The following is a 22,775-nucleotide window of genomic DNA, read 5'->3' on the forward strand; positions in this document are numbered from 1 at the left end:
TTCACAGAAATTCAGCTTGTTGGGACTTTATGTAACTTCACCCTCATTTTTTGGTCTAAATTGACCGGACTATAATTCCTTAGTTTATTATAATCTTCATTATTTATTTATTTTTCAAATAAATAATTGGGCAATCTTCTTAGATAAAATAATATTATATCTACTCTGTAGATTAGCATGTACTATATCTATGGTTACTGTCATATTGACTTCTGAGTTATGACTTATGACGGCTGCCATATTGTTGTTGTGACTTGTGCTTGATTGACATCTACGGCCCATTTCAATATTGCGATTGTATTAGAACCTAACTACATTGCTTTTAAATTGTATACCTATTTATTAAGTTCTATTTATGATATGAATTGTGTGTAATAAGAATCAATTGTCAAAAACCAAAAATGACTACCACTGCAAAAGTAGCAGTGTCTCAGATACTACGCAATAAAGATGAATTAGGTGAAGAAGATGATGAACCTAAAAAGAAATCCAGAGAAGACTGGCGTAAGGCCAAAGAGTTGGAAGAAGCTCGAAAGGCTGGTACAGCACCTGCCGCTGTCGACGAAACAGGTAATTTTTTTATTGAATTAGTTGTTGTCAACATACAACATCATAAGCTCAATTTTTCAGTATATCTTAATAATTATGAAGGGTTGAGATTACTTTTATTACACTGAATAAAGTTTAATGTATTGTGTAAAGAGTTATCAATGAGGTTAGATAAAATAATCATTCATTCCTGGTCCATTCCATAATAATCAATAAAGCCTGTAGTTACAGACTATACAAACCTCAATGACATGCATTTATGAGAATTATGAATGATAAATGACAAATTATAAATATTGAGCATAAATCTTGCTGAAATTTAATCACATATCATATTTCAGGAAAGGATATAAATCCACATATACCGCAGTACATATCATCAGCTCCATGGTACTATGGCACCTCTGGGCCCACACTTAAGCACCAGCGCCCGCAAGCAGACCGCGAAGGCCAATTTACAAAACTCGACACATTCTATAACAAGGGTGTTGATACTGTGAGTATATTAACTCATGTTATAACTGTGTTCATCAGATGATGGAAAGGATTTAATTATTTCATGTTGGAAACGGAAAAAAAATTGCTAATTTTGTTTTAAAATTTTCATCAGATTTCACAAAGATATCCTATTCTTCATTCTATCATTCAAAGTGTGTTTTATTTCTCATTTATGTTTTAAATATAACATTATGTATATGTACATATGTACACACTGTATGTATGTGCTTCTCTAATGCCGTCACATGTATGAGTGTTGATATTTAGAACTTAAGCCACTTGGTCCCAACAATTCTTCATTCTTAACTTATATTATTATATAGAAGGAGATCAGTGAATTGTATGTGTGATTGTATATTTGCTTGATACTTTCATCTTCTCAGATCAGATCACTGAGAAAATGTTAAATTTAGGAAACCAATAAATTATTTTGCAGAGCTCAGTAGCTACCAAATATAGGAAGGGTGCATGTGAGAATTGTGGCGCAATGACACACAAGAAAAAGGATTGCCTTGAGAGGCCCAGAAAGGTAAGACATTGCTCCGACAGAACTAAATTAGCAACTGATTTTGAAAAACAAACCAAAAGTGTAGCATGTAATTCACTAGCTGACTCAGCAATATTGTCCTGCTAGAAAACCCATATCCCTCAAGTAGAAAATAAGTTGTTTAGTCAGACCCAGCTAATAACACAACATTTTATTAAAATCAAGCGTTTGATTATAAACACTGGCACAAAAATTTTGTATGAGAAAACTTTTTCTTTTATAAACTTACTAGCTATCCTATATATATTTTTTTCTATTCTTTCAAAATTTCTCATTTATAACGCATTTCAATGCTATAAATCTAAATATCGTGTGAATATGAAACTATTGCATTATTCTTTAGATTGGCGCAAAATTCACAAATGCCGGGATCGCACCAGATGAATTCAACCAGCCGAATTTAAACCTAAGTTATGACGGAAAGAGAGATAGATGGAATGGATATGATCCATCAGAGCATAAGGCTATTATAGAAGAGTATCAGAAGGTAGAGGAAGCTAAGCGGGAGATGCGAGCCAAGAAGTTGGAAGAAGGTAGGTTCTTATTTTAGTGTTGTCTATATTTAAATAAGGTAAGAATATGCCATATAATAATCATATTAGTATTTTCTTGTGTTTGATTTTACGCGAGTGTTATACATTTACTTTACGGGTCACGGAGAGACTGAGGCGGGAGACCACGCTCGCTGTAAAGTGTTCGAAACGTCGGGTTAATAATATAATGAATAAATCGCGTTTAAAATCTGTTAAAAATTCCGTTTCTAATTTCTAAATAATGATATTGAAACTAATGTGTTATTAACAGTAGTTCTTGTAGGTATATAAAGCAAGGATTGTGTATTGATTGTATAACTCCTAAAAACTGAAGGTAGTTTGGAGCTTAGAGGCATACAATAATATCATTGTTAAATTTAATGTAACTGAAGGATAACTTGAAATAAATGAGTATAGAAAAATTCAACAATTAACAATGACAAAGCTTTTTATATAAGGGTTATTAAGACGAGAAAGTTCTAATGTAATTCTATTTCATATTGACTTTTAGAAAATTATTAATATAGTGATGTTTTTCAGATCCAACGGCAGTGGAAGATGATGATAATGAAGGTGAGGATGAAGACAAATATGTGGATGAAGTTGACATGCCTGGAACAAAGGTTTGTATTTATGTAATACTGCAATATTATATAGCCTATATCACTCAGTGAAGTTTTCTTATGGTGAAAGAAATTTTGAAATTGGTACAGTGGGTTTTTTGTTTCAGCTAATATTTATATAAAATTATTATTCACAGGTGGATTCAAAACAACGTATCACAGTGCGGAATCTGCGAATCCGTGAGGACACAGCAAAGTATCTGCGCAATCTGGACCTCAATTCAGCATACTACGATCCTAAGACCCGTTCGATGAGAGATAATCCACATCCTGAGGCTGCGGAGTGAGTATTGAACGCGATCAGAAGTGGGATGAACTTGTTATTTTACAATAATTATTTTAATGTGATTTAAAAATGTTGCAATATACAACTAAGATGTCTCTGTAATTATAAAAGAATCTATGTAAATACAGGATTTTTTTATGTTCTGACATATAAACAGTACAATAGATAATAATACTTTACATATAAAAAAAACCTCTTGAAATAATTCTCTTTAATAGCATAAATAATAAACCAATACTGCCAACATCCGGAAAAATACTCAACATGCCTACTACGGGAAATAGGTTGATGTAGTTCATAAACAACGAATTTTGTTTAACCTTCAAGACATGTAACATCTTAGTCACCCCGTGACCACACTCGCTGTAAAGTGTTCGAATCGTCGGGTAAAAATATAATGAAATTCTTTAATTTCCAAAATGTTCCAAAACACTTGTGCAAAATCAAATACTAATTCACTTTAATTTATTTTCGAAAATTTCTTATATATTTTACTCTAATGAATACCAGGAGCGACTACGCGGGCGAGAACTTCGTCCGGCTGAGTGGCGACACGGCGTCGCACGCGGCCGCGCAAGTGTTCGCGTGGGAGGCGCAGGCGCGCGGCCTCGACGTGCACCTGCTGGCCGAGCCCACCAAGCTGCAGCTGCTGCAGCAGGACTACCACCAGAAGAAGCAGCAGTTCAAGACGCAGGTGCGTATAGCTAGCGGCCTAGCCCGCCGAGCTGCAGCTGCTGCAGTAGAACTAGCACCATAAAAACCAATTCAAGACATAGACAATTAATTATCCATCTAATAAATGTGTTACAATTGTACGATATGGCCGTGTTGTGTGCAGGTGAAGCAGTCCGTGCTGGACAAGTACGGCGGGGCGGAGCACCTGGCGGCGCCGGACCGCGCGCTGCTGCTGGCGCAGAGCGAGGTGTTCACCACCTACAACCGGGACGGCACGCTGCTGGCCGCCGCCGAGAAGCAGTGGCTCAAGTGAGTGGCGGTATAGGGCTGGGGGCTAGGTCTAGGCTGTGTGTGTGCTTCGTGTTAGTACAAATAGCTAGTATATAGTAGGCTGAAATTGGGCCAGCTAACGGGGAATCACCACAACCCCACAGAAGATCGTCATGAAATAGTAGCATGCTACTGTGTTTCGTTCGGTGGGGAGCTAGAGGCCCATATCCTTTTCCTTACCCTTCCCAGTCCTTCTCTTTATTCCTCTCGTGAATTCTTTCTTAATCGCTTTCCAATTTGAAGTCGGCAATCCATTTGGAGAACCGTAAGGTCAGCAGTCGAACTTATGCCTCTCCAAATATTCATGGGCAGTGGTGGCTCCACTGCCGACGATGACAAAAAAAAATTTCATGTTACTTTTTTACCTCATTCGGAAAACATTATTGAAATCGTTAATCGTTTTGATTTCAGGAGTAAATATGAAGAAGACATTCTCATAAATAATCACACGACGGTGTGGGGCTCCTATTGGAAGGACGGACAGTGGGGATACAAGTGTTGTCATTCATTTATAAAGGTAACATGTGTTGCCGTATAAATAATGCGTTTTACTTTAATATATATATCACTTATAAGCATTCAATTATCTTGCTCACAGATGTCATACTGCGTAGGAGAAGCGGGGAAATCTGTTGTAATGGATGTTCCAGAACCTTCCACTAGTACAGCAGAGAAGAAAGGTTATAAATTATCTTATAATCTATTGTTTATTGTATAATCTCTATAGATATCTATTAATTACTAGTAAAGTATTATTGCTACAATTGTTTAAACTAGATTGAAAAAATGTGCGTGTGTTAACTATATTCATTAAAAATGCAATATGTTATACGTTTTCTTAACAGCAGTAACAACAAAATCAGAGAAATCATCATCAGAGTCGTCAGAAAGTTCGTCATCAGAATCCGAGGTTGACACGCGGTCAAAAACAGAGAAGACAAGCAAGAAGAAGAAAAGTAAGAAGAAGGCAAAGAAGAAGAAACAGAAGAAAGAGAAAAAGAAGGAAGAGGATAAGTTGAAAAAGGTTATCACATACATAACACTACTACATATACATAATACATAATACACTACTTTCAAACGTGTTATATAACATTTTATTTCTACAAAAATATCGAGTACTTTAATTACCTTTTTAGTTTCAATAACGATGTGTGTAATGTATTTTATCTATATTTTTAAAAACTTATTGCTTTTTGTAAATGAGAAATTTAATTTTTTATGACATGGTAATGCCACATTGACCTTATTCTTCCCCGAAGCAAGGAATATTAATTGCATTTGTGTTTTTCTTGTGCAGGCATTAGAAAAGGAGGAAAGACAACAAAAGCGTGCGGAGCACCTGCTAGCACAAGATGAGAGGAAACGTCCATACAACAGCATGGTCGAAGTCAAGGAACCAACTAGTGAAGAAATGGAAGCTTATATGATGAAGCGGAGACGGGATGAAGACCCTATGAGTCAGTTCATGTGATTGCATATGATTAAATAATATTATAAGACATGTTTTTGTTTTATTTCTATGGATTTTCAATAGATTTCTATAAAAATAATCGTTATGTATAAATTTATATTAGAAAGAAAATTTATTTATATTACTATTTTATTTTATAAAATTTATTTTTTCTGTGTTCCATTACTTTTCTTTACGCATAAGATTGTGAGCTTAACTTATCATAGAACATAGAGGTTATAGGTAATTAAACGCCTCCGAAACGGCCTGATCGATTTTGCATGTAGGGAATGGTTGCTTTGAAGAAAGGTTTTTAACCCTTTTTTTTTTTGTGAATGACAATAGTATCCTAACAGAACATTCGCCGGCTCAGTTAATTTTAGAGTGGATAATTAATAAGTTACGCTTTTAGACCTATGTAAGTTATTATTTTTTTCGCAAAAACAAAATTATGTGCAATTCTATACGCGATCACGCACTTGCATGAAAAAAACATTTGCATTTTGCTTGAGTCTTATTACACTTGTGGGTTGTGTATTCATACGAATGTGAGTTGCATTACCTAAATACCATAGATATTTTTTTAGTATCTGGCAATTATAAAATGACGCACGCCATTTATGAATTTTCAATTCTGTTAGAAACGTCAAAATTTGTTTCACTCATGTCAAACTCATTTTCTTTTTGTTGATTATAAGCAGGCTTTAAGTTTGTGATTGCTTAGATATATAAAACGTAATGATGGCTGAAGATACGACAGCCGACGCAACAAGGCGATTAAACGTTAAAAAACAGACATTAGACGATGCGTACGCAGCACCGGCGAATTTCTTAGAAATTGACGTGGTGAACCCTACTACGATGGGAGTTGGGAAAAAACGGTACACAGACTACGAGGTTCGCATGAGGGTGAGTAGCTGGTAATGTTCTAGAAGTTGAATTCGTAATAATTCAATTAAATTGATTTTGTACCGAGTCGCTGTTCATTGGAACAATAAGTGGGCGTTTTGGCAATGAACTGTGCGTTCATAGGGTCGATGTGCTGTAGTTTAATCAATTTCCTGTTCCAGACCAATCTTCCTGTGTTCAAAGTGAAAGAGTCGAGCGTGAGACGGCGGTACAGTGATTTCGAATGGCTGAGGAACGAACTGGAAAGGGATAGTAAGGTGGGTGTTTAGAAAATTCTTATCAGTGAGTCATTAGTCATTGTCTCTTGGTATTTAATTTCCTTCAATATTTTTCGTATTGTTTTGATTTTTTTTCATGAATTAAAATCCTCAATCAGTGGAAATGTTTCCCCTGGAATGAATAATAGAAAATGTGATGAATTATTACCTATGAAACAAAGGGTAAATGCCAAGTAGTTGATATTGTTTGTGATTTTCTTAGAAAATTCATAATTTAGAAATTTTATTTCAACTCTCTTGCAGATTGTAGTTCCACCTTTACCTGGTAAAGCATTAAAAAGACAACTCCCTTTCCGAAGTGATGATGGTATCTTTGAGGAAGAATTTATAGAAGATCGTAGGAAAGGTAACTATTTATTTTTTATTAAACACATCCTGTGAACATAGGGAAAATCTTAGAAAATTAGTCAATATATAAATATCAGTATTTTATAAATAATGTCACAGAAACTCTTTTATTTTATAAGGATATCTCTTCTTATTACAAAAACAAATAATTAGCCATAACTTCATTCCTTAACTATTCATTAATATTTATACACTATTATTATATTATGCATAGAAATAGAATCTGTATTAAACTAACATGCTTTGGATCATATGATTGCAATGCAGAATATATTAATTGTATTTACCTTGCTTTGAGTTAATTGAGTTAGTAATCTCTAATAATAATTGGTGCTGTTATACTTATAATAACAATTAAATAGGTATATTAAATAAATAATTTTGTACCAATAATATTATAAAATAGATCTTTTGTTAAATCAATGAAGATGAAGATGAAGCAGATTAATAGATTTTGTTGAGGTTAAGTGAAATAATATATATGTAGATTAATTGCAATCAAATGTACATGTTACTTATATTAGATTATGTTACATTGCAATACATTATGTATATAAATTGAAGAAAGAACATGATTCAACAATATGTTATACTATAAATTTGCCCTGGCTATACTAGCAGAAACATCAGTGGTCAAAAGCTAGTTAATTTATAGTTTTTGCATTATTTGTGTAGTATCATTGAGTATCATTATTATCCATTTATTCGTTTTCGCCTGAAAGAGTATCAACTATACATTCATACATTCTTACAAACGTAGGAATTAGTAGAATAATATTTTACATATATTTCATTAATAGACATATAAATCACATATCCTAAGATGTATATCTTTATATAGGTCACCGTAAAATTGTAAGAACATTTAGATAGATTTTTGTAAATAACCTTTACAATCTAACATGCAAAATAAATTGAACAAACTGTCGAAAAATTTTAATTTTTTGCAAAAAATAATGCATTAAGCATTTAGAAATTAAAAACTTTTCAACGGATTTTAAACGCGATTTATTCATTATATTATTAACCCGACGTTTCCCCGTGACCACGCTCGCTGCAAAGTGTTCGAAACGTCGGGTTAATAATATAATGAATAAATCGCGTTTAAAATCCGTTGAAAAGTTTTTAATTTCTAAATGTATAATACTCGCGTGAAACCAAACACAAGAAAATGCATTAAGCATTTTTTTTGGTACTATGGTGTGAATATATCGCAGTTATGTTTTTTGACGAGGATATATTATTCGGATCCGTGTTTTGTGTAGTTTTTAAATATACTGAAAAACCTGATCCAGCATGTTAATACCCATTTTACCAAATATTTGTTGCACATTGATGGATTATAAAGAATTGTTTTTTTCAATTTCATGAATAGAGATTTAACCTAATGGTGTTTACAATTTTACATTGTCATACACAGCAGGTTAATTACGATACTAATCAGCAAATTCCATTGGTAACCTTGAGATGTCAAAGCGCTTGCCAATTTTAATGACACAATTTTTTTACCATTTCAATACTCTTTGTACTTAAATTGCTAATTTAGACGATAAAAATATACGACATTTATTTATTATGGTAGTTTTGTAAAGTGACCAGTATTTTATTATATTCCTTATTATTATTTATAGATGCATTAGCATATATCATCCTAGATAATACAAGTACATTATGATCTATACTTCTACACTAAAAGAATATAAAACTAAATGATGTTTGAATGCACTCATCTCAGGAATTTCAGGAACCACTGCACCAGTATCAAAAATTCTTTTACCAATGGATAGGAATGTGATCCCCCCCTGTGTAGGCTATGTGTAAACCATGGATAAAACCAGACCACTATTATGATACTCGGTTACTATTGCTGTTACATGCTAATGGTCAAAATAATGTAAAATAAATCACTAAACCCCCAGTGAAGTCTTCAATTTATTAAGTTTATATAACACAATTCATAAGACAAGTGAAATAGATTATAAGTAGTGTTAAAAATAATTATTGAATCCTTAGCAATGCACTAACTTAATCAGCGGCCGACGTTGGTATTAACCTTGAGTTATCTTAGCCGTCCGTCTTGATATATCGTAAACAATAATATTTAGTATCGCACGCATGTCGTTGGCCTGTTTATTATTCGTTTTTAGCGATTATCACCGCGATTCAGTATTTATGAATTATTAATAAACATGTGTTTGCTATGATGGGAGTTTATTCGTCATTATTTATTTCTTATCTTTATATACAAGAAGCCTGTGTTTATTTTTCATACAGCATCTTCCTCTGTGTATATAATATGTTATTACACTAGTTGTTCCTCCCAATTTCGCCCATAGTACATAATATATACAGACTATAACCCTCATGACCATATACAAATCCAACATAGAATGATTTTTTATTTTTTATTTTTATTGCCCAGTAGTTCCTTACAATATCACAAACTCACAAATTCACGAAGTTTGCCTCTTTAGAGTTTTGATATAGATCTAACATTTAAAAATATGATGTTCATTTTGAGAACGACCTAAGTTAATATTACAAAATAACATCATATCTTGCTATCTTACTAACATAATAGATGGGAAAGTTTGTCAGGATGAATGAAAGTTTGTTACTAATTCACGCGAAAACCATTTCACGAATTTTGATGTTAGCTCGCTGTTATTTAGCTTATTTACTATATTTTTTATTTATTATATTGGAAAAACCGTTATGATTCGGTTTTGCATCATTCCGAAATTTATAAATTCCGATAGATGGCGCTATATGAAAAAATGTATGTGTGTAGTTTTCTTTGTCCACGCGAGCGAAGCCGTCGGCAGCAGCTAAGAAGCCCATAAAGAAATCAATCAATGATTGTATTTATTTATTATTTTCATAACTATATCAAAATTTCCAGGTCTGGAAGTGTTTATAAATAAAATAGCCGGTCACCCGCTGGCCCAGAACGAGAGATGCCTTCACATGTTCCTGCAAGAGCCCACTATCGATAAGAACTATGTCCCCGGAAAGATCCGAAACACATAACCTTTCAACATCTTCATACTGTAAAGCAATTCACCCATACGTTTTATTTTTATTTGCATAATCTGCAAGAATATCCTTCAATTGAACTCTTTAGGTGTACATATTTTGTGCTATTAGTTCATTATCTACAGTTTTTCTATATAATACATAATTTTTATAGGACTTGGCAAAAAAATCTACTAGGAAATAAAATTGTTTTCCTACAAAATTGGCCAAATATTGCCATACTAAAATGTGTTTGCAAAAAAACGATTATATTTCTTTTTTTTTGCCAGTCTGTCTGCATGATTTACTTGGTGTTGCTATTTAATTAATGATGTTTTTTCTGTAGTATTTATAAAAGGGGAGAATTGCTTTACAAGTAGCCGTCCCATACAGTGATAAAACTTGGACCTACACGTAAATATATCATTTGATAACAGTATTTAGGCAATATTGAACACTTATTTCATTCCACAAACGGATAGAAGTGAAATTTTGTTTATCATTATGTGAGACTTGAATTATCAAATGCAATGAAAAAGTATGAAAATTGTAGTTTGGTATTGTTTGAGGATTTAAGTAGCAGACCTACGATTGAATTGGGTTTGTGGATATGCTTTATTTTAATTAAACTGAATACACTAAGTGTAAATTGTATAAATAAATTTTTTGAATTCATTGTGTGGTTTATAGAATCTAATGTAATATTTATTCTTATCAATAACATTTTTTGGCAACATTACGAAAGTATGGTATCTTTCTTTCGATTCCAGTTATTTTACATGATTTTTAAGAGATTGCTGGTTCAATCTGAATAGAAATAGTTAATTTTTTTTGGGTCATTCCACAAACTCGGGATTGCTACATATTTTATATGCAAATATTTCACTTCTGTATTATTGTCTATGTCACCGATGTGTAAGGTCTGTCGGAAAATAAAAATTGTATTTTAGAACAAAAATAATAAAATTATATTTAAGATACCTAGTTGTCGTTAAGCAATATTATTGGTATTGTTGATATTGTTTATTGATTGGAGCGTTTGGCGTTAAGTTATTAGAAATGTGGTTATAATACGGCCCTGCGTTATTTTTTTTTTTTACAAAGCATATTTCGCGCGCTTTACGTTGCGAAGTAAGCGCGAGATTTTATGTACAAATGTACATGACTTACTCTTGCTTTGATTTTAATAACCATTAAATTGAAATTTATTTAAACACGTACTGCAATAAAACAAGGATCTGATTTGAAAATTTAATTTTTTTTATACATATTGTATTTATATACGTTTATACAAATTATTTTTTGCATCATTTATCTGTGCGGAGAAAATGTAGTATTTTCAGTATCTTTGATAATATTACGCATTAAATTTGTGAAAAGAGGCTCAGATTTAGAAAACATTGAGATTACATTATATTAACGTGGGGCCTGAATATAAATGTAGTTGTTTGTAATCGTTCGAACTAAATATTAAGTTTATAAATCTCATTGTTTTTACGAATCAGTCATCACGTTCTGATATATTTATTATGATCGTCTATTTTTGGCGTTTGACTTTGTTTTTTGTACATTTTCCTATTTTTTTATTTTTTATTTTAATGGTATCATGAAAATTTTAAAACATTTTCCAGTTAAAATCATCTAAAAAAAACAGTTTTTTTTTCAAAAACAATGTATACTTGGCTGTAATATTTTAAATATTCATTCAAATATGCGCTGAGAATAGACGAAGATTGTATAAATGAGTTAGTTTTTAGTTAACGTCTCATTTTGCTAAAATGACATACAGTTAAACATTACAGATTATAAAATATAGTTATAGCCCTAAGGCCCATTTAAATAAAGCCTGATTTATCTGTATCTATTGCAACACTTATATGTATAGTCTATTTACACCAGTCGACATTAATTTGGTTTTGTAAATCATGTTAGGTTAGGATAATTAAATAAATTTGCTATGGTGTCGAAGTGTGCTTTTATTTTAAACCCTGAATATCTGGTTTTTATGAAAAAAAAATAGAAAGTGACTTATGCAAGTGATTTTTTTTTTTACATAAAAGGAATGATTTTTGTTTTTTCTTTGTTACGATTTCACAAAAAACCGTTGGATTGATATAAAAACTGACCAATTGAAAGCTAAACCTGAGTAACATAGGTTCTTTGAGGTTTAAAAGAATTACAGATCGCTATTACATTAGACCCATGGAAGTGTAACCCAAGGTTATACTTCTAACGTTTAACTACAATTTGTAGATAAAAGTAATGATTTCGAATGTGTAAAATATAAATAAGACATAATCACAAATAACATAACACTATATTAGGAATAGCTATAAAAGTTAATATTCTGTATAAGAAATTATTTTATGAATTGAATTTATCATGTTATTAAGACTCACACCAGATAATTGTCAATGGCAAAAATTTTTACATCAAAATCCTACTAATATTATAAATGCGAAAGTTTGCAAGGATGTGTGTGTGTGTTTGTTGCTCTTTCGCGGAAAACACTGAATCGATTGCAATGAAATTTGGTATGTAGACAGCTGGACAACTGGAATAACAGATAGACAGACAACTAATTATCCCGATACGGACTAACGCGGGTGAAACCGCGGGGCGCAGCTAGTAGAATATAAAAGTTTCACCAATAATCAAGATAAGAAATAAAACAGCATTATACATTTTCATGCATAGATTTATAAAATAAATAGTGTAAAGAAGCAACTAGTTACTGCTACTCTCGGTCTTTATGTGGAAATGTCCTCGGCCTGGTTTAGGCACCGAGTCTTCTTGGCGCCAAAGTTTTTGGCCGCGTATTTCGATTTCTTCATGCCACGCCTCTTGCGTTTTTCTGTAAAATAAATAGAACACTCATTGAGTAAAATTTCATTATGGGTCAAAATATTTTTAAAAATTCGCCCAACGTTAATTTATTTCTTATTAGGTACCTTGATCGCATCATTACGGCCCAACGACAAAATAAAAAAAGTACCCATAGCAAAAAGATGTGTATTCAGAAGGTCTAAGGCATATTTTGAATAATATTACGTAACATTACATCTTCCCTTGTTTTGCTTGTATGTAGATCTTTATTTCAAGTGTGATATACTTAATTCAATAATTATATGAAACTTGAAATATAGTTCTAATTCAAATAGACAAAAAGAAAGAATAAAAAGCCATCCCGATTCTTAAGATCCTCGAATAAAGGAGAATTTTGTGCCAAAAAGGGATGCCACTCAGGAAACCTGAGGCTTAAAGCCTCAGCTCTGATTTACAGTGGTACCCTTTCGACTTTTGCTTGTTGCAAACACCATTTAATACAAATCTCATGCTATCGTTCACCTGCAGTTCTCCAGCAAAGGGCTGGTGTTAGGGAACACGTTCTGCAACATCATGAGGCACGGTATCACCACCACGGACAGGAACTGAATCTGCTCCGCCGGCTGGTTGCCGCTGCGGCGCCGGTCCATCATGCTCAGCGGGTTGTACCCCATGGCGCGTTCTTTGTCACCCTGTGTAATACATCTAGTTTGATTATGGAACTATTTATTTGCCGCCTTTAAATTGTCAGAACTAGACAGGACCAGAATCAAAACTAGTCGAATTGAGAAGTCTTAATCTAAACTTTTCAAGATGTATGTTATTACTAGCTTTTCGCCCGCGTAGAATTCGCTTATATCGCGCGACATGGTAAGGAGTATTTTCTTCACATTAAAAAGTTGTTATTTTCCACGTTTAGATCCATCTTTATACCAAATTTTATCAAAATCGGTTCAGTGATTTAGACGTGAAAGCGTAACAGACAGACAGACAGAGTTACTTTCGCATTTATAATATCAGTAGGGATGTCATGCAATACCATTGAACGGTTTTTTTTTTTGGGTTTTGAAAATCGATAACTCCACGGCTAGTATAGTAAATTACGTAATCTGTGTCCGTGGGATTTCAACCGATTGGCGCGAATCTTTTTGTGCTTGATAGAAAATTGTCATTTGAAGTCAAAAGGTACCTGACTATAAAATTCAGAATATACCGCCTCAGCGATCGTCTTCGCCACGCCAAATGGTTTGCATGATGCAGACAAATCGCTAGTTGTCATTAATATACCCTGAATAAAAATAAAATATGTAAGACCAATGATTTTGTTGAAAAAATGCATTGAGCTTGACGATTTTTCAATATATGCTATTTGCTAAGTGTTATTATTTATTTGATGGTAAAAGGATTTTCCCAATATTGAAAATATTTAAACTTTTCTAGGAAATCAAATAACTTCGCGGGCAAGCAAATGAACAAGTACATATATGTGAATATGGATATGATATTCTAGCTCTCTAACCACAGCTTCGCCCGCTTAATCGAAGGGAATGATGGACAGTTTCGGAGTTTTACCCGCATAATTCATATAATTAGACAGAGATACTTTCACATTTATAATACTAGCTGCGCCCCGCGGTTTCACCCGCGTAAGTCCGTATCCCGTAGGAATATCGGAATAAAAAGTTGCCTATATGTTATTCCAGTTGTCCATCTGTCTACGTACCAAATTTCATTGCAATCGGTTCAGGAGTTTTTGCGTGAAAGAGCAACAAACACACACACATCCTTACAAACTTTCGCATTTATAATATTAGTAGGATCGGATTATCAATAATATAAATTCATAGAATACCTTCAACATTCGTCTATGAGTGTTATTGGTCCAATCGAAAGCTCTTTCGGCTAATAACGGCGTTAGTTGCGCGCGCAGCTGCAAATTCGTTTGGAACAAAACTTTTATTGTATTGTCTGCTTGTTTTTTTATGTCACCGTCGGCAATGGAGGTGGTGGGTCACCTGATGGTGAGCCCTACCACCGCCAATGTACATTTGGAGAGACATAAGGTCGATTACAGACATTTCGCCTCTACAAATGGATTGCTGACTTCAAATTGGAAAGTGATTAAGAAATAATTGATGAGAAAATAAAGGAAAGGACTGGGGATTGTAAGGAAAAATACATAGACCTCTGGCTCCCCCACTCACCGAACGAAATGCAGTAGCATGCTAATATTTCACGCCGGTCTTCTGTGGGGGTGTGGTACGGGTAGTACCACACCTCCACAGAACCTTAAATAGGAACCTTGAAGACCTTAAATAGGAACCTAGTCATTAATATTTGTTGTTACGTAAAACTTGAACATGATGTAATAATACTTACTTGGAAGTAAATTGCCAAATCGGTGCATAAAATGTTGTATTTCAATTCAGTCATAATTCGTGACCGGTCCTTTATTGACAGCTTCGCCAGAAGATTTTTATCCTGTTTACTTCGATATTAGTTTTTTTTTATGAAAAATAATTGAATCCTTAATTACCTATATACAATAATAATAATATATATGACTAGTGGTGGTTCATTGCAAAAATTGTAACGTTTATTTTATTTCTCAAATAGACATTCAAAACAAAAATAACCGTTAGGAGCTTACCTAATGTTTGGCTATCTATATATAGCTATAACGTCGGCCATCTATTATACATTACGAAAATAACTAAAGCTAAGCCCGGACACCTCAATGATCTTCTTGGCGAGGAAGAAGTGGTGGTGCTCCAGCGTGGAGGTGCGGTACATGCGCGCGAGCGGGTGCCGCGCCAGCTGCAGGAAGTTGTTGTTGAGCCCCGGGTGGTCGAGGTCGTGGCACAGCCCGGCCAGCATCAGCGCCGCCGTCTGGGACGCGCGTGAGTTAGTGATAATGCGCTGTTGTATGTTACTATACTTTTATACGATTTTACTATATGTATAGATTATCTTTCAGCTTTTTTTTACACCACCCGCGATTTTTCTAATGAGAAATCCTGGTTATTGCAGATTAGCTTTTCCTTGTACAATTTCTCATCCCTATTTTAACGCCTTCAAGTTCACTTCACATTAAATAAAAACAAAATCAAAAGTAAAACAACTAATAAGTTCTCTATCACATAAACATGATTGATTACAATCCGTACGATTGTTTAATCGTGAAATCATTATTTAAAGTAAATGTCAAAATTTAAAACTCAGTTAAATAAAACTCATCTAAATTGTCGAATTGTGTAGACAAAAGCCATCTGAAAACCCACCTCAACAAAGTCGAAATAGCCGGTGTTATTAACGAGTATCAAGAACATAGTATGCGTGAAGAGGAACGCATGCTCCGCATTATGATACGGATTGTGTCGGTAGCACTGCAGTACGGTTAACGCGAAGTCCGCCAGCTGGTGCCTCTCGAAGTTTCGATCGGCGAACGTTTCGACAAACATGTAGCAGACCAGACCAGCCATGTCCTCTTTGGAGCCGTCGCTGATGTAGTAGTCGAAGCTGGGAAGATTTATGGAGTTCATCCTACTAATATTATAAATACGAAAGTTTGTGAGTATGTATATGTGTACCTTTGTTGCTCTTTCACGCAAAAACTACTGAACCGATTGCAATGAAATTTGGTATCTACGTAGATAGCTGGACAACTGGAATAACACATAGGCAACTTTTTATCCCGATATTTCAACGGGAAACAGACTTACGCTAATGAAACCGCGGGGCGCAGCTAGTATCTATATATTTTTTAATTTCATAGCTCTTAATGTTATTAAAAAATGTTTAAAAATTTTAAAGAATTGAAAAATATCGATAATTACACGAGATCGAACGGAGCAGAGTATTTGAGTCAATGGAATTTTCATTCGACTCTAATAAACTATAAGAGAAAACTAGCGAATTTAAGAAGTTTTGAAAAAAATACCTTCTGAAATTGTTTGGAGGGAGAACAACTCCATTAGTTTCCATCAGCTCTTCCAAGTCATGTCTACATGGTAGCAGATGTATGCTCATTAAATTTGAGTACACTTCGTTCAGATTCTCCTAAAAGAGTAATTTCTTTTATAGTAGGTACCGTACTGTTTTGTGACTTTTAGCAAGCTGTCATTAGTGTAATAAAAATTATTTTCTCATGAACAGACATTTTGAAACTGCTAAGAATACGAAAATTTACATAAAAACTAAATTCTATTAACTAATTAGTATTAGTTCTTTAAGCATATCTAATACCTTTAAATGATCAAGCTATATTTTAAATGCATTCAAGGCTCAAAGCTATTTTTGGGTTATTACAATTTTCTTGTTATCCTTTTTTAAATAAACAAAAAAAAAACAATGAACCTTAGCCAAGTGTTATTGCGTTCAATTAATTACCGGAAAAGGAACAGAAAACGTTTAAGATATTTAAATAATAGGAAATCAATGAACGTACGTGATAAATTTTCCTTATCTGCATATTATAAAAGTGTACAATAAGGGAGCAATAATTGACAAACACATCGAATATCTGCTGATCATCAGCATTGAACGGGTGTGCGTTCGTTTTGTTCGTAAGTTGCACAACGCCTGGTGAACAAGAATGGGATTTATTTTGTGGCTTTTATAACCTGTGTTTCGTTTCATAAGTGGGGAGATCTTTCCTTTTCCTTACCCTTCCCAATCCTTTCCTCTATATATATCAAGCCTTTTTTTATCCACACTTTTAAAAGTCGGCAATCCATTTGCTGAGAACCAGCAGCTAAGTGTTCGGTGTAGGTACATTTATTATTAAGGATATAGTTAATTGTAATATCGGCAAAGGGCGAGGTTTTTGCCGTACTTAAATCTATTTTAGATTTTAAGTTAAATATAAGAAGGGAATCGAGTTAAAGAAGTAGTCGATACGGGTGTAGTGAGTAACACTAAAAAAGATGAATTATTTGATGCTGTACAGTCTATTGGACTGACAGTCTATTATATTTAATTTAATTATAATTTATTAATAGATCGAGACCATTTTTCTGTTTTTATTAAGATATACGTCTAAACTCTGAAAGCTGACATGATTATTACTAGTTTGTCGGCATTTAAATCAAAATAACCTTAACCCATGATAATATCATGAAAACTTCACCAATAACTTTCTCCTTATCCATAATGGGTGATACAAGACAGGATCTAACGACGGTCCCAGTGGTAGGGTCGATTTCTTTGGTAAACCTCGGGTCGCGATACGCATCGCGTACATTGAGGGGTTGCCCAGTACGCGCTACCAGGCCAGCTGGCGTTTGCTCTTGAGTAAGACTGGAATATTATTGTCTTTATTTTGGAATCGTGTGAAAGTGTATATAATCTGTGATCTTGAGTCTTATAAAAAAAAAGCTGGGAGAAAAAGCTGGATCATCCATTCCAAATTTCAGCCTGGCGTTTGCTCTATATATTATTTATGGCTAGAACATTATGGAGTGTAGCCGTAGGTGTATAGTCTATGGTTTTTGTTTATCGTAAAAGTAAAAAAGTTCAATTATCTATTCTAATATTTCCGAGGCAGAATTTTTATTCCGGTTTGTGTTATACCGGGTGGGCAAGAGCGGATCCGGAACGAGACCAGCTGCTTCGATGTAAATATGTAGATAATATTATGATTTATGCCTTATAAACACAAATAATAGTAATAAATATGGAAGAAGGATACATTTATAGAGCAACATATATCTGAAAGATTTTAGTTGCTAGATTGTATAATAGAAACAGTGACCTACTTCACTTTTACTTTCTTTCTCGGCATAGTGGATTTTTCAGAACTCCATCCATCGTCCCACATATCAGCTTGCAGGTGTTCACCGATATGATCCCTATCTATTATGTAGAAACTGCTCCTCATCGCACCAATAAACGATTTTATTACAGCCTGTAAGACGTACGAGGTTTTCATAAGTGGGCAAGATGTCTGTAGAAACTTAATGCCTAGTGAAAATGCTTGAAATAAATATAGCTATAACTTCAATAGAACGACTCCTATGCTACTGCTAAAGTTAAGTAACTGTAATATAATATTCTGCATGGTGGGTTTTCGTATCGAATATATTCACAGTAACGTGATGAAGTGTACTATATATTCATAAGTTATTATTGTTATAGAGCTTAGTGCATTTAATACCGTCATTTTTTCTATTAAATGGCTCTACCATTTGGAAAAATTCAAAATACTAATGTCGTGCTGCCACTAATCTTGTCTGTGGGGCATAGTTTAGGTGACATTTTAAAAGTTTTTATACGAAAAATAAAATTCCCAAAGTGTAAGTAAGGTCCATAGCAAAAAGTGGCAGTGGAAAGCTAATATCTATCATATAGTTGCTATAATCTCACAAGCATATCCGTCAGCATAGTATCAATAGAGGCCAGATCGCAGAAATAGTTCTGCAGCAGGGCGCGAAGTTCGTTATTCAGGTGCGCAGTACGTTGCAGCGTGATCCTAACCTGCGCTTGGTGCACCGCCGCACCGGCCCAGCAAGCTACACTCACAACTGTGTAAATCACGTTCTGGTGGACAAATTGTTTAAGTGAATGTATTTAGCCGTATAGTGGGAAAAATACGCTTTAATAGCCTTGTGGTTTCTACTTTTTAGGTGTGTGTGAAAAACTAAAATTGGAATTATTGTATTTGCATTTTAATATACGTTTACTTTTATTATACAAATAAGTTTTTTTTTATAGGGAAGCGCTTGACCACGATCTCGCCTGATGGTAAGCTGAGATGTGGTCTAAGATGGATCACGCTTCCCTAGAAGGTACCTGTTCACTCTTCTCTTGAAGATTCAGATTGTACTTGTCAGGGAATACAGACTCAGGAAGCATGTTCCAATCCCTTGCGGTAGGTATAAGTAACCTTATTTGTATATTAAATTAAGTAATATAGTTATTGTTCTCAAATGCAAGACGCCATATAATACTAGAAGCGTCTTTTTATAGCTTACCCATAATGCTGCCTTGAAACATTCTATCCCGAAGTATGTGTATAGAATAAAAAAGTCATCATAGAAAATATTACCTTATTAGACACTCGTCCCGGCTCCAGCCGGATATCAAGATTCCTGTTTTATACCAAAGGAGCATTTAATCGAGATAAAGTTATTCTATCACCCAAGTCAGCTCATACCCTGTCTGTATACCAAATTCCATCAAAATCCGTTGAGTAATTTCAGCGTGATTGACCGACAAACATATAGACAAACAACCTTTCACATTTATAATAGTGAAGAAATGTGATAGTGTGATGATTTATATTTAATGTGTGTGATAGTGTGATACATATCATAAATCCTAAGTTTCAATGCTTATTAAGATTGTTGATGTGGTTTGTATATAGGTAGCGATTTCAAAAATGGCCTTTACACTAGTTAGATATTACAGTATCAATTTCTAAAAACCCTTACATGATCATACGGCTCACTGGTTGTCCTATACAACTCCAGTACCGCATAGCAATCGCCATCTGGTTTTATCACGGGCATGCAGAGTGCGACCTTCGCGTCTATCCATTTGAGGCCCTCAGCGAAGCGCCTGTCGCGCTGAACATCCTCAATCACTAGGTATTCTTTGGTAAAGGCCACATGGGCTGATGCCATTTTACCCTCCTCTGTTGAGAAGATGATGTTAGAACAACATTTGTGGGCATTTTTAGGTGTAAATAATCGTAATTGAGAATGTGATGCTTTGTGATTATGATTTTAAGTAATGTTATAGTCGGCAAAGAAACTGATGGGTCGCCCGATGGTGAGCGCTGCTATGAACATTTCAAAGGTGTAAGGCCTTGCGTCTCTGCAAATGGATTTCCATCTTTACAAGGTGTGGGATAACGAAAGGATTGATGAGAGGAATGAAGGAAACGACTGAACAGGTCAAGAAAACGGTCACAGGCTATGATGAAAAAATTAACGTAACATAATGCGATGGACTGAGAGATGCGAAGATTTTGCTCGATTTCTATGGCTGATTGGTAGGTACCATGGTGAAGAAGCGGTATCAGAATAACATGGTAGATATAAGGGTTTTACATAGCATCAGTTGTTAGTTAACTTTATGTGTAACACCGTTTTAATAAACTGAATAAATGAGTCCGTGTCCTCATGAGTCAGTGCATATTCATTTTACAGAAGTTCGATATATCGATATTCTTAATAGAAAAACATGATTAACCATCTATGGCTTGATAAACAGACTAATAATTGGCAGTCTTCAAATAAGTCAAAGCTCAGTTATGACGTACACATGAGCCAAACTCATTTAGAGACCATTCCAGAGATAGAGGAAACGTATAGTCCAATAAATTACTTAGGTAATACCGTTAAAACCGAACTAACCAATTGGTATATTTACTTCGTGTCGTTCAGGATTCTTCGTGTTTTGAGTCATGAGGACAATTTCATTCTTGATCTTGTCTACGATGTACACAAAAACACCTAGAAGTAAAACTTTATATTCTTCATAGCTCTTTATCTGTATTAAATTACGCGTTAAAAATGAAAAGTTAAAATTCTTCTAAGTTTCTTTTTTTTTTTTTATTGTAATTCTGTGGAGTCAAACAAATGTTTCTTTCTTTCTTTCTTTCACAATAGAATCGTGTGCCATAGATATGAAAGCTATTGATGTTTGACTCTAAGAACGAACTCCGTTTGTGTGGAGAATGTTTTTGCGAATACCCAAATCCTGAGGAAAATGGTCCCTGGATTATGTCGAGTCCTAAGCTTCATGGTGTTCTATCAAGTCGAGGTGTTGGTCGGGATTCAACCGCGACCCCGTTAACAAGATAAATTAAATCCTTTAAAATCTACAAACTAACCGGAACTATTCGTAATAGCCTTCAAAACATTGGCCGTTTCATACAACAGCGAGTCCAAATCAACAGTATCTTCTAGGAAAACGGTAAACCTATTTATATCCAAATAGGTTCCTCGTTTCGGTTCCTCTTTCACATCCTTTCTTTCAATCTGCGCATATGGCGCGATAACTCGTCGCGTCACTTTGTCCAATTTATCTGATGGTACCAGAAAATGCGAATGGACTTTGGACACATTCTGCTTTATGGTTTCTTCACTCTGTTTTATAGTATCAAGACGACTTTTTACCGATTTCACACTGCGAGGCATCGGATCCACCATGTTTATGTAATTCTTTAGCTATTTGATATATTATTTCTAATATGAATATAATAACACCGATTTCGGAAATTATTTTGAATAGAATGACAAGTCCGTGTCATTTATCTATTTTTATTGGTTAAGCATAGCCAACACAAATGCAGAGGTCGATAGATTTTGAAAGAAATTTAAATAAATTTTAGTTATAATTCGCATTTTGCAACATCATCTATATATCACACAATATTAATAAAATATTATGCTTAAGTTGTTATATGGATACGCCTATATTACATATATCTATAATATTGTATAGAATTATACTTACTAGATATATAATTAAAGCCTACGTTAGTATATTTACACTACAATTTCTATGAGGGAGTCAAGCATTCTTTGGCATGAATTGGACCAGTCCACGCCTGGGTAGTACTGTTTCTTTTTCCTCACCTTTTCCAGTCATCCTCATTTCGTTATCCCTTTCTCCTTAAAAGCCAACAGCGAATTCACGGAGACATTACCTCTACAAATGGTCATGAGCAGTGGTGATCGCTTACCATAAGGCTAACCACCAGTTGCCCACTTATGACATAAAAAACCTACATAATACATTTAGTTATATCAATGTATTCCAAACTGGTTTCAAAAATTCTTTCACCATTAGGTATGCATGTGATCCTCGAGTGCTCTAGGATTTATTTATACCAATACCATAGCCCAAGGCCAAGTCAAAGTCAAGTATAATATGTATAATACAAGGCAATATAAATA

At 34.2% G+C, this 22,775-nt stretch overlaps 3 protein-coding genes across 4 annotated transcripts; 2 read left to right on the forward strand and 1 right to left on the reverse strand.

Moving 5' to 3' along the window:
* The first annotated feature begins 233 nt into the window (after nucleotides 1–233).
* Nucleotides 234–5,545, forward strand: LOC119833930 (pre-mRNA-splicing factor Slu7). 2 transcript variants are annotated; one of them, XM_038358166.1, is made up of 12 exons: nucleotides 234–570; nucleotides 891–1,045; nucleotides 1,484–1,576; nucleotides 1,938–2,127; nucleotides 2,668–2,750; nucleotides 2,888–3,033; nucleotides 3,547–3,730; nucleotides 3,875–4,020; nucleotides 4,453–4,558; nucleotides 4,640–4,721; nucleotides 4,890–5,065; nucleotides 5,342–5,545. In XM_038358166.1, the coding sequence occupies exons 1-12, from the start codon at nucleotides 402–404 to the stop codon at nucleotides 5,513–5,515; spliced, it is 1,704 nt and encodes a 567-aa protein (XP_038214094.1). In that variant the 5' UTR covers nucleotides 234–401; the 3' UTR covers nucleotides 5,516–5,545. The 2 variants fall into 2 exon arrangements, with proteins under 2 accessions (XP_038214094.1, XP_038214093.1); XM_038358165.1 differs by having other exon boundaries at nucleotides 235–570; nucleotides 4,887–5,065.
* A 582-nt stretch (nucleotides 5,546–6,127) lies between these two features.
* LOC119833799 (sorting nexin-12) lies at nucleotides 6,128–12,012 on the forward strand. The gene is made up of 4 exons (XM_038357980.1): nucleotides 6,128–6,403; nucleotides 6,565–6,660; nucleotides 6,925–7,027; nucleotides 9,932–12,012. Exons 1-4 carry the CDS (start codon nucleotides 6,233–6,235, stop codon nucleotides 10,057–10,059), a joined length of 498 nt encoding a protein of 165 aa, XP_038213908.1. The 5' UTR covers nucleotides 6,128–6,232; the 3' UTR covers nucleotides 10,060–12,012.
* Nucleotides 12,013–12,753: 741 nt separating this feature from the next.
* LOC119833936 (cAMP and cAMP-inhibited cGMP 3',5'-cyclic phosphodiesterase 10A-like) lies at nucleotides 12,754–22,025 on the reverse strand. The gene is made up of 15 exons (XM_038358179.1): nucleotides 21,707–22,025; nucleotides 21,228–21,326; nucleotides 20,301–20,503; nucleotides 19,234–19,407; nucleotides 18,627–18,775; nucleotides 17,999–18,168; nucleotides 17,318–17,451; nucleotides 16,811–16,929; nucleotides 16,152–16,389; nucleotides 15,604–15,759; nucleotides 15,250–15,351; nucleotides 14,723–14,800; nucleotides 14,060–14,158; nucleotides 13,393–13,562; nucleotides 12,754–12,898 (listed from the first exon to the last, which is right to left on the reverse strand). The coding sequence occupies exons 1-15, from the start codon at nucleotides 22,023–22,025 to the stop codon at nucleotides 12,772–12,774; spliced, it is 2,337 nt and encodes a 778-aa protein (XP_038214107.1). The 3' UTR covers nucleotides 12,754–12,771.
* Between the last annotated feature and the right edge of the window lie 750 nt (nucleotides 22,026–22,775).

The sequence above is a fragment of the Zerene cesonia genome, chromosome 18, assembly GCF_012273895.1.
Source record: "Zerene cesonia ecotype Mississippi chromosome 18, Zerene_cesonia_1.1, whole genome shotgun sequence".
Taxonomy (NCBI): domain Eukaryota; kingdom Metazoa; phylum Arthropoda; class Insecta; order Lepidoptera; family Pieridae; genus Zerene; species Zerene cesonia.